The following is a 14,639-nucleotide window of genomic DNA, read 5'->3' as shown; positions in this document are numbered from 1 at the left end:
ATGCTGGAAAGACTGAAGGCAGGAAGAGAAGGGGACGACAGAGGATAAGATGGCTGGATGGCATCACCGAGTCGATGGACGTGAGTTTGGGTAAACTCCGGGAGTTGGTGATGGACAGGGAGGCCTGGCGTGCTGCGATTCATGCGGTCGCAAACAGTCGGACACGACTGAGCGACTGAACTGAACTGAGGTGCACTCGGGCCCCGCGGCGCCCGGTGACTCCAGGCAGCGGTACGGTTGCCTAGGAAACGCCCCCGCGCCGTGCCTCCGCAGGGCTCTCCGGCCCTTGTAGTCCGCCTGCTGCTCCTTTTGGGTCGGCCGCGCAGGAAGGGACTACAACTCCCAGGAGGCAGTGCGGTGGGCGGGGCGAGCCCGGTGGGCGGGGCGGGGCCTTTTCCTTCCCGCAGCTCCCGGGGCTCCTAGTCTGGAGGCGGAAGATGGCGTTGCGAAAGGACCTATCCGCGCTGCGCGCGCTCCGGCGGCCGCTGTCGCCGCTGCTGCTGCTGCTGCTCCTCGGGCCGTGGGCCGCGGCGGGCCATGCCGGCAAGTACTCGCGGGAGAAGAACGAGCCGGCGCCGCCCTCGAAGCGCGAGCCCGCGGCGGAGTTCCGCATGGAGAAGCTGAACCAGCTGTGGGAGAAGGCTCAGCGGGTGAGCGGCGGCCGGGTCCCTCCACCTCGGGGCTCCGCGGGCCAGGGCGTCCTCTGATCCTGGGGTCCGCAGAGCCCAGCCCCGGGTCTCTTCTGTCTCGAGGGTCCGCGGGGTCGGGCCCGGGTCTCTTAAGTCTCGGGGGTCCGCGGGGCGTCTTTTAATCCTGAAGTCCGCAGAACCTAGGCCCGGGTCTCTTCAGTCTCGGGGGTCCGCGGGGCGTCCTCTGATCCTGGGGTCTGCAGAGCCCGGGCCGGGGTCTCTTCAGTCTCGGGGGTCTGCTGGCCGGGGCCTCGAGCCTTTGACAGCCTCAGACACGCCCGCTCATACAGGTGTGAGTCCCTCTCACTGCGTTCCCTCTACCCTTCATCAGGGAACAGGGACCCTGGCCTGGCGGTGACAGGTGAAGACAGGAGGCCTTGGCCTGGGCAGAGGGGCTGCCCCGTCAGTTTGAGGCCGAGATTCCCTCCCAGCAGGCAGGCCCAGGTCTCCTGCCTTGCAGGTTTTTGCCTTTTCTACATTCTGTTTCCCTACATAGAGAAACAAGAAAACAGGTGATGCTGGTCATGAGGACAAGTCAGGGATAGCAGAAATCCTAGAAGCAAGGTTCTTGTTAAATTGGGTGAGAGGCTGTGGTGAGAAGGGAACAGCTACCCACTCCGGTATTCTGGCCTGGAGAATTTGCAGTCAGACACGACTGAACAACTCCCTTTCGCATGTGGTGGGAGGATAACACCTGAAACTCCTGAAATACTCAAGTGAACTGAATCCTACCTTCCTTGAAGCCCAGAGGGCAAAGGACGCCCCTAAGGTCACTCCGCCTGGAGGCAGCTTGCTAATTGACCTGCACCAGCGGCTTCCTCATTAACCTAACAGTCCCTTCTGTTTCAGGCCGGGTGCTTTTAGAGAAATGGATGTATACAAGCTTCCCCCAGCCTCTGGGCCTGTCTTCATCTTTCAAATGGAGTCTTATCAGCTCCAGTCTTCCAGTTTTAAGCATTCCTGAGTCCTTGAAAGAGTAAAACAAAGTGAGGACTAAGTTTTGGAAAAGGAAAGAAACTGAGGGGGAAGAACGGTGGGGGAGGAATGTGAGGAGAGCCGCCTGCGGGGCGGTCAGGGCCCAGTGGATGCCCCCAGGCCCTTAGCTTCCAGGCCCCACACTCTTCCTAGGCCAGTGCCCTTGAGGATTCCGTTGGGGTCCCTAGCTGTCAGGGCCACTGTGTGTGCGCGGTCTGCCTGGTGAGAGAGCACTCGGTTGGAGAGGCTGGAGGGCTTCCTGGAAGAAGGGGCTCTTGTGCCCGCGAACCTGCCTGCAGCCCTCCTGCCCCCGGGGCTGTGCTGGTCAGCCCTGTCTTGTCGGTCCAGATGCCGCTTTGCATCTGCCGGCCTCCTCACGCCTCCTGGCTGTCCCCTGCCCTTGAGCTGTGCGTCCATGACCCTCCCCGCCGCCCCCCACCCCCCCGCCCCGCGCTCAGTCCACTGCCGACCTGGTCAGTCTCAGGTCACATCTGTCTGAGAGGGCCTGCCTTTGTTCTCTGGGAACCCCATCACTGTCCTTGGATGGGCCGGCCTTGCACTAGATGTCTTTTCTGGGCCGCTCGGCCCTGCAATTCCCCAATTGCATGTACAAGTGTTTTCTGCTGAACGAAGTGCACACATCCTCAGGGTGGGGTTCATACCTGGTGGCATCATTTTTTTGGCTCCCTGAGCAGACTTGTGGAATACAAGCTGGCTTGTCCCAGCCCTCTAGTCCCCTAGAAGCTCCCTAGCTTCAGGAAGCTTTTGGCTGTGGCAGGAGCCCACCCGGGGGCACGTGTCCCAGGGTCTGCACTCCCCCGCCCAGAGCCGAGCCCAGGCAGGAGGCAGGGCCAACACGAGGCACTTTTGGTTCTTAGCCTTTTGGTTTTGTTCTTGGGATAATTTGCTCTCTGGAAGCATCAAGACTTTGGCCACCTGATGCGAAGGACTGACTCCTTAGAAAAGACCCTGATGCTGGGAAAGATCGACGGCGGGAGGAGAAGGGGACAACAGAGGATGAGATGGTTGGATGGCGTCACTGACTTGATGGATGAGTTTGAGCAAGCTCCAGCAGTTGGTGATGGACAGGGAGGCCTGGCGTGCTGCAGTCCATGGGGTCGCAAAGAGTCGGACATGACTGAGCGGCTGAACTGAATGACAACATCACGTGTTTCTTTTTTTCTAAACGTGAGGTGACCTCACGGTGTGTCTTGCATGGTGTGTGCGCAGGGTGAGAGAAGGTGTCTCCCCATCGTCTCGCCAGTCCTTCCGTGGGCCAGTGGTACAGGTCCCACCTCGGTCCAGGGTCAGCGTGCAGAGCTGTGGCTGGAGCTGACTGTACGTGGATGCTGGGTCCCAGGGGTTTTTTTTTTTAGTTGGTTGTTGGTTTTGGTTTTTTGTTGTTTTGTTTTACCACTTTTGAGGTATGATTGGCCTCTGAAAATCTCCTGAGCTCTTGTTTGTTATTATTTGTGGTAAGAACTTAAGATCGACCCCCACTCCCTTAGCAAATTTTTAAATAATAAATAAACAGTTTAAATGGGATTCCCAGGTGGCTCGGTGGTGAAGAATCGCCTGCCTTGCAGGAGACCCAGGTTGGATCCTGGGTTGGGACGATCTCCTGGAGAAGGGCATGGCAGCCCAGTCCAGTATCCTTACCTGGAGAATCCCATGGACAGAGGAGCCTGGTGGGCTACAGTCCATGGGGTCACAAGGAGTTGTACACAACTCAGTGACTAAACAACAAAAACACACAGTCTGGTTGCCAGGGTCACACTGAGCAGTGAGTCTCTGGGACTCACTTGAGCCGCACAGCTGACTCTGCGCCCTTTGACCAGCCCTTCATTGTCTCTCCTCTGCCTCTGGGTTTTGCCCACTTTCCTCCCCTCGTGTTAAGCGTTGTTGTGGAAGAGTGTTTGCTGATATGTCTGGCTTGTCTCACGCAGCATCTCGTCCTTCAGGCTCATCCGTGTCGTCACCAAGGGCCAGTTCCCCTTCTGTTTTGAGGCTCGTATTCCATTGTGTGTCTGTCCTGCATTTTCCTTCTTTATCTCGATGGACATCTTGGTTGTAGTTGTTCGTGCATCTTGGCCGTTGTGACCGCTGCTGCAGGAAGCATGGAGGCACTGATCTTTCTTGGAGATTCTGCTCTCAGGTCCTCTGGATAGGTACCGGCGGTGGGATTGCTGGGTCGCACGGTAGCTCTCGTCTCCGTTTTTGAGGCGCCTCCTCGCTGTTTCCTGCAGCGGCTGCGCCCGTTATCATTCCCACCAGTTGCCCAGGGGGTGCCCTTTGCTCTCATCCCCGCCGGCAGGGGCTGCTTTCCATTCTCCAGAGTGACCGTCCTGTGACCGCCGTGAGGTGGTGTCTCCTCATGGGGTTTCCATTCCTCCCGATGATCTGCAATGTGGAGGGTCTGTTCATGTCCCTGTTGGCCATTCGTGTGTTGTGTTTGGAGAAATTTATATTCAAGTCCTTCACCTGTTTGTTTAAGAATTAGGTTATTACTTCTATTCAACAAGGAGTGGAAGCTCCAGGCAGAACAGCCAGGCAAGAAAAAAGAAAGAAAAGTCATCCAGATCAGAGAGGAAGAGGTGAAAGGATCTGTTTGCTGATGATGTGATCTGTGTTTGTAGAAAACCTGAACACTGCAGAGTCACTAGGTCTGATCAACAGCCTCACCAGAGTTACAGGGCACAGAAGCGACACGCAGGCCTTGCTGACACTTCTGTCACCAGCATCCCACTCTCTGAGAAGGAAATGAAGTCCATCCCCCTTCCAGTAGCAGCAGAAAGGGTCCGATACCCAGGGACATGCACCCGTGTCCTCTGGGCAGGTTCTTACCCTCCCCGGGCTCCAACGGGAGCGGAGGAGAGGGCCCCAAGCTTGTAGAGCACCTTCAGAGAGGCGACCAGGACGCTGCCCAGCGTCTGCCCCGCAGGCCCAGTGTCACCCACGGGAGCTGCGAGGTTTCCTCCCGCCCAGCCGGGCAGGCGTACAGCCAGGGAAGTCAGGGCGAGTGGAGCCCCGGTGTGCCACGCTGCCTGGCAGCTTCGGTTTCCTCTCCACACCTTCTTCCTGCCCCAAGTGAAGGTTCTCGCCCCAAGAGGTCTCCCCCGCCTTCCTGCTCCCGTGCACGCGCGGGCACGCACACACGTGTGCCACCAGGCCTGACTCATGAGGGTCCCCTTCCTGCAGGACAGGCAGGCTATCTGGGGTCAGGTCCCAGTGCCCGTGCCTGCCTGGGTTAGCGGGGCCCCCAGGGAGCTGACGGGTGTGGAAGGGCTGCCCAGGGGGGCCCGCACTGCAGCCCTGGGTCCTCGCCGTGTCACCCCACCCGCCCTTCGAGGGTGCAGGTGTCTGCCAGGCATGCTAGCGCGTTGATTTAAGTTTCACGTTTAATGGGCCTGATGGCAGCCTTCACATGCCGGTTCTGGCCCAGAAGCAAGGAGGTGACCTCGGGCTGAGCACGGAGCAGGGTCTGCCAGGAGCTGGAGGGCGCTTCTTAGCCCCGCAGCCCATATCCAGGGAGGCCCCGCATCCCTCGGTCAGCCCCCAGCACTGGCAATGACCCTGGGGAGCCGTGGCTATGCTCTTTGTTTTTAAATTGGAAGTTTTCCTTAAATATGATCTATTCTCCAGTCCTTGCAGTTTATTTTTTATCCAAGTTACATATACAGGGAGAAGTTTCTCGAGCAAGCCCAGCATCCGTGCGCCCGCATCCCCATGCCCAGGTGCGCACAGGCGCCTGGGGTCCAGGCTGAAGGGCGAGCCTGCCTGTCTCCCCAGTGCCCGAGCTCAGGCCACTGACGCCCCGGGGCCCTGGGGACGCGGTGTCCGCCGAGGCTGGAGGGTGGGTCTGGGGCCTAAAAGCTGCTGGGCTCCACGCCGCGCTCAGAGGCCCCTTGGACGCTCCCGTGTGGGAGCGCAAGCAGGATCCTGAGCTCCCGGGACCCCGGCTCCTCCTCCCCGCCTCTGGCCTCATCTCTTCTCCGAGGTCAGTTTCTTCCGGCTGCCGTTGGTCACCACGCGGCTGGTGGTCAGGCGTCCTCTCTTCCTCTCCTCCCGCAGCTGAACCTTCCTCCTTTGAAGTTGTCCGACCTCCACACTGATCTGAAGATTCAAGAACGGGATGAATTCAAATGGAAGAAGCTGAAGGCTGAGGGTCTGGATGAGGACGGGGAGGAGGAGGCAAAGCTGGTCCGCAGCCTCAGCGGTACCTCTCTTCTCTGTCCCCTTTCTCCTCTCTCCTCTGGCCAAGGGCAGCGGCCTCCCCAGCTCAGGCCCCGGCCTGTTCTTCTGACTTGGTCTGCGGGCAGGACGAGTCAGGACTGCTCCCGTGAGCCTGATCCTGCAGGGTGACCCTCGGCTCCAGGCGGGCGCGGCTGCCAGGCTGCCCTCAATGGGCCTTGGGCAGCAGGAGGGGGTCCAGGGCGAGGGTGTCCAGCCAAGCGAGTTCCCAGCGGCCGAAGCCCCAGATCTGTCTGGTCCAGGGAAACGGCCGGGAGTCACCTGGACGAGGAGGCGTGGTGTTCCCGGGGTCTGGTCTCCCGGGATGAGCAGCGCCCTCACGGTCCACAGCCGTGCCCAGGTGGGGCCGCCCTGTTTGTCTTGGTAATGCTGGTCTCTGTGGGTGCCCAGGTGACCTGGCGGGAGACCCAGCCAGCCTGGAGAGCCGGGGCCTGAGCTGGGCCCTCCGATCTGGGGGCAGTGTTCCCCGAGCAGCTGGCTGTCTTCTAGGTGTGGCCCCGAGACCCCACATCCCACCCGCCCCTCTCCACCGCCCCAGCCCCTTTATAAGGCAGGTGCCACACCTAGGTGTCCACACAGTGCGGCATCCAGACCAGGACCCAGCGGTGGCCAGGTCTGCCCTGGGCCCTGCCGACGGTGGTCACCCATGCCCGGCGTCTTGGGGAGCTGGTGTGGAGGGTCGGCCTGGCGGCTGGGCTGACGGCAGACCCGCCCCCCAAGCTGAGTCCTCACGGAGGCTGGGCCACCTGCGGGCTGCACCTCCTGCGGTCAGGCTCCCGTCGCTGGGTGAAGGGCTTCTTCAGTTTAGGGAGAGGATCACGGACAGGTTCTTAACGTCTCGAAAACCGCAGGCCGGACACCAGGAGCACAGCCTCTCCACGGCCCACTTGCGGCCCCTGTGGGCTGAGCCCCCGGGCGGTGTAGGCAGGGCAGTTTAGCCCCACAAGGTGCCCCCGGCAGCAGGCGGACGCCCAGGGCCAGGAGCTGTGCGGGGGCTGCACAGGGGGCCGCAGGCCCCTCGGAGACCACGCGTGTCCAGCGCTCATGCGGTCAGCCCCAGAGGAGGGGCTGCGGGTCAGGGGCCAGGTGGCCTCGGCTTGACCAAGGACCCCAGGGATGGAGGGCAGGGGAGAGAAGCCCAGGACGCAGGGTGGCCCCGGGGCGAAGTCTGGAGGGCAGGTCCTGTCTGCAGCCTGCGGACCCATCCCTCCAAGCAGGGGGGCGGGGGGGGGGGGGGGGGGGAGGGGTCCGCTGGGGGTGGGAGGGGCTTCCTCCAGGGTGGACCCAGCAGCCCAGCCCTGCTGCGGAAAGAGCTGTCTCCAGACCTGCCCGGGTACCCTCACGCAGTGTGTCAGAGACAGCAGCGTGGAGATGCAGGCCCCTGTCTGGTGCAGAGGCCCTGGGCAGGTGCTGCGTCCTAGGCACTGTGGGGAAGCGTCCCCTGGCCACTGGCCTGCAGTGACCCGCCGGCAATGGCTGAGCCAGTGTTCCCCCGGCTCCACTGTTATTAGTAACTTTTCCTTGAAGCTGTTGACAGGAACATGCCGCCTTTAGAAATCTCCAAATAAAGACATGGGTTGTGGGGGGGCGGCCCCTGCACATGCAGCCCCGTCCACGTCCACCCCAGCTGGGGCTTGCCCCTTGACAGAATCAGACGGCGGGTTTTGGTTTGGTGAACATGTGCAGCCAGTCCCGAAGGTGGTCCCACGGGTGCCAGGCCTGTGCGCGGCTCTCCTCACAAGGGCAGGGGGTGGGGGGTTGCCCAGAAGCAGTGTGGGGGGACCCCTGGGTCCCAGCTCCTTCCCCATATCCTGGGTGGGCAGAGGAAGGTGCAGCCCCCAGCCCACCGCCCTGACCCCACCCCGCTCCCTCCTAGTCATCCTGGCCAAGTACGGTCTGGACGGCAGGAAGGACTCACGGGTCGTGAGCAGCAACTTCATCGACCACGGTGCCGATGACGACAGCCTGGAGGACCCCCGGCTGGAGAAGCTGTGGCACAAGGTACCCTCTGCCAAGCGTGATCCTCGGCCTGGCGTCCTGCCCGGGGCGGCCGGCCTCACCCTGCGGGCCCTCCCCCCGCCCTGCTTCCCTGCAGTCCTGTCTCTGCCCCACCTGGAACGCTTGCTGCTGCGACCAAGAGCTTGCAACGCGTGTTTACAGGGTCGCTTGTGGCGCGTGGGGACCTGAGCCTCGAGCGTCACAAGCGTGCTCGTCAACCTGTGGTTAGAAACGCAGGCTCGCGGTGTCCCAGGCTCTTTTCACTTGGTGCCTGGACCATCGACCCGTGAAGACGGTGGTGGGGGCACTGACCCCACCCTGCCCAGGGAGAACCCGTGTGTAACTGGGAGTCAGCCCTCTGTCTGCGGGGTCAGCCAACTGCCAATCGCGTAGCGGTGCAGTGTTTTTGAAAATAACCTGCCCGTAAATGGGCCCACGCGTGTCAGACCTGTGTTCGGGGTCCTCTGTGTGTAACCTGCGATTGGATCCTGTGGACGACTTCTGCGAGTTCGGCCGGGGTGGGGGTGCCGGCCTGCCGGCGGGGGGCGGTGGGGGCGGGGAAGGGTGGGGGAGGCTTCCTCAGGGTTGAGCCCAGGACCCGTTCTTCCCTCGTGTGTCTGCACCCCCATCCCGGGCAGGTGGGGCGATGCCCTGGGGAGTGGCCAGGACTCCCCCGGCCCTCCGCCCCAGGCCAGGGTCCTGCTGGGGTCCATCCCCATGCCCTCCTTGCTTAGTAGTCTCCCCACCATCCGCCCTGGAGGCGGTCAGGTCTGGGCCCCTGCCCTGCCCCCGGTTAGGTGGGTAAAGGCTGAGAGCCGGGCTTGTGCCAGGGTCCCGCTGGCCCGGGTGAGCGTGACCCCTGGGGGCGTTCACCGGAGGTGCTGCCCTTCCAGGCGAAGACCTCCGGGAAGTTCTCCGGTGAAGAGCTGGGCAAGCTGTGGCGGGAGCTGCAGCACCACAAGGAGAAGGTGCAGGAGTACCACGTGCTGCTGGAGGCCCTGGGCAGGACCGAAGGTGCTCCCGGCGGGCGGCCCTGGGCCCAGAGTGTTCCAGAGCGGGGTGGGGGGCTGCGCCACGCCCTCAGGCCTCGTGGCGTCGCAGGAGCCTCAGCGTCTGGGGCCGGTGCACGGACAGACCGGTTCTGCGGTGACGCGGGCCGCCTCTCCTGTCACCTCGGGGGTGGCCCCCAAGGGGTGGGGGTCTCAGGGCCCACCTGGGCGTCAGCAGGGCGGGGGCGTGGGGCGCAGCGTCCCCGAGCCGGCCGCTCATAGGCTCCCGGCCTGGGCTCCGGCAGAAAGCCACGAGAACGCCATCGGGCCGATGGACCTGAGCGGCGTGCAGGCGGAAGCACTGGCGAGCAGGCACGCGGAGCTGAAGGACCGGCTGCGGAACATCGGCCAGGGCTTCGACCGGCTGCGCAGGGTCAGCCACCAGGGCTACAGCGCGGAGACTGGTGAGCCGCCACCTGGCACCCGGCTGTGATGCCCGTCCCGTCGTCTCCCACCCTCTGTTCCCCGAGCGCTGACCGCGGGGCAGCCACTGCTCTTGGCCCAGGGATGCGTGGAGGCCGCGCCGGGCTCCCTGCTCCTCTGCCTGACCCGGGCGCCCTGGGCTCGCTCAGCCTGCCGTGGTGGAGGGCCCGGACCACGCCGCGGGCCCACTGTGCCAACCTGAGTTTCCGGGGAACAGGGAACCCCGCAGGCCCAGCCATGTAGGGAGTGGGGCCAAGGCTGGCCGCAGTGCCTCAGCCCCTGCCCTCCGGGGTCCGTGCACCTGGACTGTGGCTCCTCCTGCTGGAGTCCTTCCTGCAGCTCCGGGTGACGGGAGGGGTCGGCTGGGGGCTGGCCGCGTGGCCCAGTTGCCCCTGGCTTCCTCCGGGGCGGGAGGGAGGTGGGTGACGAGTGCTCACTAAAGGGTCCTCTCCGTTTGGTTTCCATTGCCCCAGAGCTGTGAGGACAGACAGCAGCCCGAGCCTCGGCCTAGAGCTGCGGGTGGGGGGCCCCGCAGAGTCAAAGGCGCCCCCAACCCTGGCATGCGCCACCTGCTCACTTGAGCAGGGGCTCCTGCGGCCTGGTCTGGGAGCTGCCAGCTGAGCGCGGCGCGAGGAGTCTCCCCGGGACGCTGGCACGCGCCCTGTGCAGGCTGGCGTGCGCGCCCCGGGCGCCCCAGGCCGGGTCACCGAGCCCGTCTCCACCCTCGCGCAGAGTTCACGGAGCCCCGAGTGCTGGGCCTCTGGGACATGGCCAGGTCAGCCAACTTCACCGAGAAGGAGCTGGAGGCCTTCCGGGTGAGGTGGCACCCCAGCCCCGTGGGGTGGCAGAGGGCCCCTGGGGGGCGTGCTGATGACGCGGGAAAGGCCCCCTTCTCCCACCCAAGCAGACCGGCGCGCACAGCACCGTCTCCGGGCGCCCCCCACAGCCCCGAGTCCCGGTCGGCAGCCCGTGTGGGACAGAGCTGGCCTCCAGCGCGTGGACACTGCCTCCAGGCCATCTGCTGAGTTTGGGGCTCGCCGGGTGTGAGGAGTGGGCTTGTGGGACGAGTGGATTGAGAGGTTTATGGAGGCGCCACCAAGGCCCTGCGGGGTCCGGGCTGGGCCCAGAGGGAGGGAGGGTCTTGGGGTCACTCGCCTCTGCGTGGCCGAGCCACAAGTCAGCGGTCAGGGAAGGGCACGGGCCCCGGGGCGTGAGGCTGCTGTTTCCCTGGACGGGAGTGCGGGGCAGGGTAGGGGGTGCACTCTGGTGACCTGAAGGTGGTGGACGTGTGCGGGAGGCGTCTGACGCGGGCCTGGAGGTGGTAGAGGGGGTTTAGTTATTTCAATCTCATCCCAGGAGGAGCTCAAGCACTTCGAAGTTAAAATCGAAAAGCACAACCATTACCAGAAGCAGCTAGAAATTTCTCACCAGAAGCTGAAGCACGTGGAGAGCTTTGGGGACCAGGAGCACATCACCCGCAACAAGGAGCGGTACGCCATGCTGGAGGAGAAGACCAAGGAGCTGGGCTACAAGGTCGGTGCGGCCGCCCCCACCCCTGCCCGGGGCTGCACAGCCCTGAAGGGGGTCGGGGCTGGGCTGTGGGGCAGGGGCCTCCCAGGCCTTCCCACCACCCCCCACCCCGCCTCTGGGCCTTTTGGGGCCGGGCCTGCCCCCGGGTGACCAGCAAGAGGTCTGGTATGGCTGCGCTCACGGGAGGCGGTGGGTAGGCAGGATGGAGCCAGGCCCTTCCAGCCGCACAGCTGGCCTCCTGGTCCCAAACGTGTGCCCGCCCCCGGTCCTGAGTGACCCTCACCCCCGCGAGCTGCCCAGTGGCTCTGGGGGCTCCTGAGTGGCTGCAAGGGCCGGCAGTTTCCCGGGCTTCGGGCCTGGGACACGGGGGTTAGTTCCGCACTCGGCGCCACGGGAAACGGGCTGCAGCACGTGGCCTGCACGGGGTCGCTCCTCGTGTGCAGCCCCGCGGGGCTCGCAGATGCCCTCGGCGGGCTGACGTGAGACCCCAGAGGACATACGGGACACAGAGACCAAAGCCCCCTCGCTGGAGGCACCTGACCCGGCAGGGCCTCCGGCTGGTCATCAGCAGTGAGCCCACAGCTCAGGGCACCTCCCAGGCACCAAGACGTGAGGGGCCTGTCTCCGGAGGGGCATCAGGTTCAGACTCAGTGAGGGAGAGAGGGGCAGGCAGCGCGGAGCCAGCGGCACAGGCGTGGGCATCGCTGCGGGTGCCCAGGGGAGCCCAGGCCCAGGGTGGCTCTGCAGGGACCCCCTCTGTGCCTCCTGCACAGGGCGCCCTCCCCTTCCCGTGCAGGATGAGTTAGGGGAAGGAAAGTACCACAGAGGGGGGCGGAGACGACCAGGGAGAAGCCAGACCCCGCTGGGACGAGAGGAAGGAGAGGGAAGCTTCCCCGACAGTGCTGCTGCCCCGCCCCAGGGCCCCGCCAGCCTGGGGGGCTCCCACCCGCGGGCTCTGTGCCCAGGGAGCAGGGCAGAGTCCAGGCCCCGGGAGGTTGCGGAGGCCCCCGCCGCTGTGATGGGGACAGAGCCTGGGGAGCTGCAGACGAGCTGGGTCTTCATTCACTGCCTGTTGTTTTTTTTTTTTTTTTTTGCTGCTCCCTAAAATCACATAGCTTGAAATTCAGATTAAACTACAAGAAAAGATAATTTTGCAAAAACCGTAACACACAGAGGCTACACTGTAGGCTACTAAACAATCAGTGGATCACTGAAGAAATGAAGGAAGAAGTCAGAAGGGACCTGGAGACAAGACTGTCCCAAACCCCAAACCTAGGGGGCGCCGCAGAAGCAGTCCCAGGAGGGTGGTTTGTAGCCGCACAGGCCCACCTCGGGGGAACAAGCAGCCTGACCTTAGACTTGAACCAGAGAAAGAGCAGATGAAACCAGAGTCAGCAGAGGGACAGGGATGAAGGTCAGAGCAGAAACAAATGAAGGGGGGAAAAAAGACAAAAAATTAGGAAAGGTCCATGAAACGAAGAGCTGGTTTTTTAGAAAAGATAAACAGAAAGGATTCCCTGGTGGCTCAGACGGTAAAACGTCTGTCCACAGTGCAAGAGACCCGGGTTCGATCCCTGGGTCAGGAAGATCCCCCAGAGAAGGAAATGGCAACCCACTCCAGTATTCTTGGCTGGAGAATTCCATGGATGGAGGAGCCTCGTGGGCTGTACAGTCCATGGGGTCACACAGACTCGACTGAGCAACTTCACTTTCACGTTCAAAAAGGAATTGATAAACCTCTAGCCATGCTCATCAAGAAGAGAACAGGAGTCGGTGAAGTCAGAAGTGAGGATGCTGGGTTGGAGAGAGAGGCCGCTCACGGTGTTCCCTGGAGGCTGTTTCTGGTTAATGAGCTGCTCGGATGGTTTATCTGTGATCAGTTATAGATGGGCGTTGCGGGGGGAGGCGCTTGAAAGTGAACCGCCGAGCTCCGACTCTCCATCCGGAGGCTGAGTCTCGGGTCACGAGCAGATGTCCCGTGTGACCGGCCCGTGCTGTTCCTGCAGGTGAAGAAGCACATGCAGGACCTCTCCAGCCGCGTCTCCAGGGCCCGCCACAACGAGCTCTGAGGCCACCTGCACTCCAAGGCCCCGCAGCCCTGCCCGCCGCACGGAGGAGGCACCAGCGGCCTGGGGTTCCCGAAGAGGGGCCCGGCCCTCGGGGGTTGCTTGTCCATCAGCAGGACCTCAGGGAAGGTGTGAAGGGGACGGGCCCGGAGGGGCTGTAGCCGGAAGGACGGACGGACTGCCGCGGGTGCCCCGGGGCCGGGAGGAGGAGCTCCACAAGCCTGTGCCCCCCCCCAGCTGCCCGTGGAGTGGCAGCCCCCTGCGCTACAAGGTCACAGTTTGCATTGAAATCTTATGAATCTGCCACTGGAAATACTATGTACAGGAGTCCTTACAAATACACGACAGTATTTAATTAAACCTCGTGGTCACTGAGGTGTCACCGGGCCCCGCCTCGCTGTGTCTGCTGGGCCTGGGGAGTCCAGGCCCCTCTTCCGCCCCGTCCCCACCCCCAGTCTCTGGTGGGAGATACGGGAGGGCTGGTGGGCTTGGCTGGGCCTCCCTGGCTTGGCGCTGAGCTCCCGGGGCTGAGCAGGCAGCACCCTGGCTTCTGAAGTGAGGTCCTGCCCCCACGGGTCAGGGTTGTGGGGGAGCCCAGCAGCCTGCAGCGCTCTCCGAGCACTCCGGACTATTCCCTGGCCCCTTGGCCGAGGCCCCGTGGCAGGGCCAGATCCGTGACACGCGGGCCCCAGACGCTCCCGCTGGGTGTCCCACTCTCAGCCACGTCTGACTCGCCATCATCACTGGCACCCCAGGGGCAGATGCCCTGTTAGCTGGTCTCAGAAGGAACTCCAGGGCAGCCGGCCCGGACCATCAGGGCGCAGTGAAGAGCAGGGAGGGGGCCCCATGGCAGGAGGTCCCCCCCAGGTCGCTGGGCCCGGCACCTGGCCAGCCCCGGCCGGGCCCTCACATCGCGTCTGCCCCCAACTGCACCTGCTGCCCTGTCCTTCCCAGCCGTGACCAGGCCGCGGGCAGGGCTGGGGCCGCTGCACTGAGACAGCCGTCAGGACAGGGGAGGACCCCGGGCGTCCAGGGTGCTCGGGGTTGGGGGGTTCAGAGCCCCCAGCCACACACTTGGGGACTGAGTCCCCCTCTGAGGAACATCCTGGCCCTCATGGGTTCACAGTGGGGGACGGTGCAAGGTCCGCCCAGGACATGGCCGCTAACAGGGACTCAGTTTACCGTCAGAGGAGCCAACAGCCTGGAGGCTACTCCTGGGCTCAGACGTGCCGGAGGAGCGGCGGGCGCCCGTTGCCCTGAGGACGTGGGTGAGGCGAGGGCCCTGCTCGGGGCAGCGGCCGCCCTGCGCAGCTGTGGCTTGTCGGCGGTCATTTGGGGTAGACAAGAACGTGCCTGTGGCTCAGCGGGCGTCCCCACGAGTGCTGGGGACCCGCGCCAGCTCATGAATGCAGGGCCCCCCAGCACCTCTCTTTCCCAAAGCGAGCCACTTAGGGTGTCCCCAAAACCTCCACGTTGGAACCTAACTCCCAAGGAGATTTACCCAGAGGCGGGGCCTCAGTGATCAGGTCACGAGGTGGGGTGCTCATGAAGGGGCTCAGTGCCTTCACAGGAGAGGCCCCAGGGAGCACCCTAGTCCCCTCCAACGTGAGACGCGCCTGCATCTCGGTGACACTTCCCTCCTCCCTACCCCCACCTCG

The 14,639-nt window shown here is 63.6% G+C and overlaps 1 protein-coding gene across 1 annotated transcript; it reads left to right on the top strand.

Annotated features, from left to right (window-relative positions):
- The first annotated feature begins 398 nt into the window (after positions 1-398).
- On the top strand, positions 399-13,341 carry LRPAP1 (LDL receptor related protein associated protein 1). Its single transcript, XM_061145416.1, has 8 exons — positions 399-650; positions 5,736-5,880; positions 7,792-7,916; positions 8,807-8,927; positions 9,208-9,366; positions 10,118-10,200; positions 10,742-10,918; positions 12,922-13,341. The coding sequence occupies exons 1-8, from the start codon at positions 438-440 to the stop codon at positions 12,982-12,984; spliced, it is 1,086 nt and encodes a 361-aa protein (XP_061001399.1). The 5' UTR covers positions 399-437; the 3' UTR covers positions 12,985-13,341.
- The last annotated feature ends 1,298 nt before the right edge of the window (positions 13,342-14,639 follow it).

This window comes from Dama dama, chromosome 6 (genome assembly GCF_033118175.1).
Source record: "Dama dama isolate Ldn47 chromosome 6, ASM3311817v1, whole genome shotgun sequence".
NCBI classification, from domain to species: domain Eukaryota; kingdom Metazoa; phylum Chordata; class Mammalia; order Artiodactyla; family Cervidae; genus Dama; species Dama dama.
Note: the sequence above shows the minus strand (reverse complement) of the source record. Positions and strands in the feature narration are given on the sequence as shown.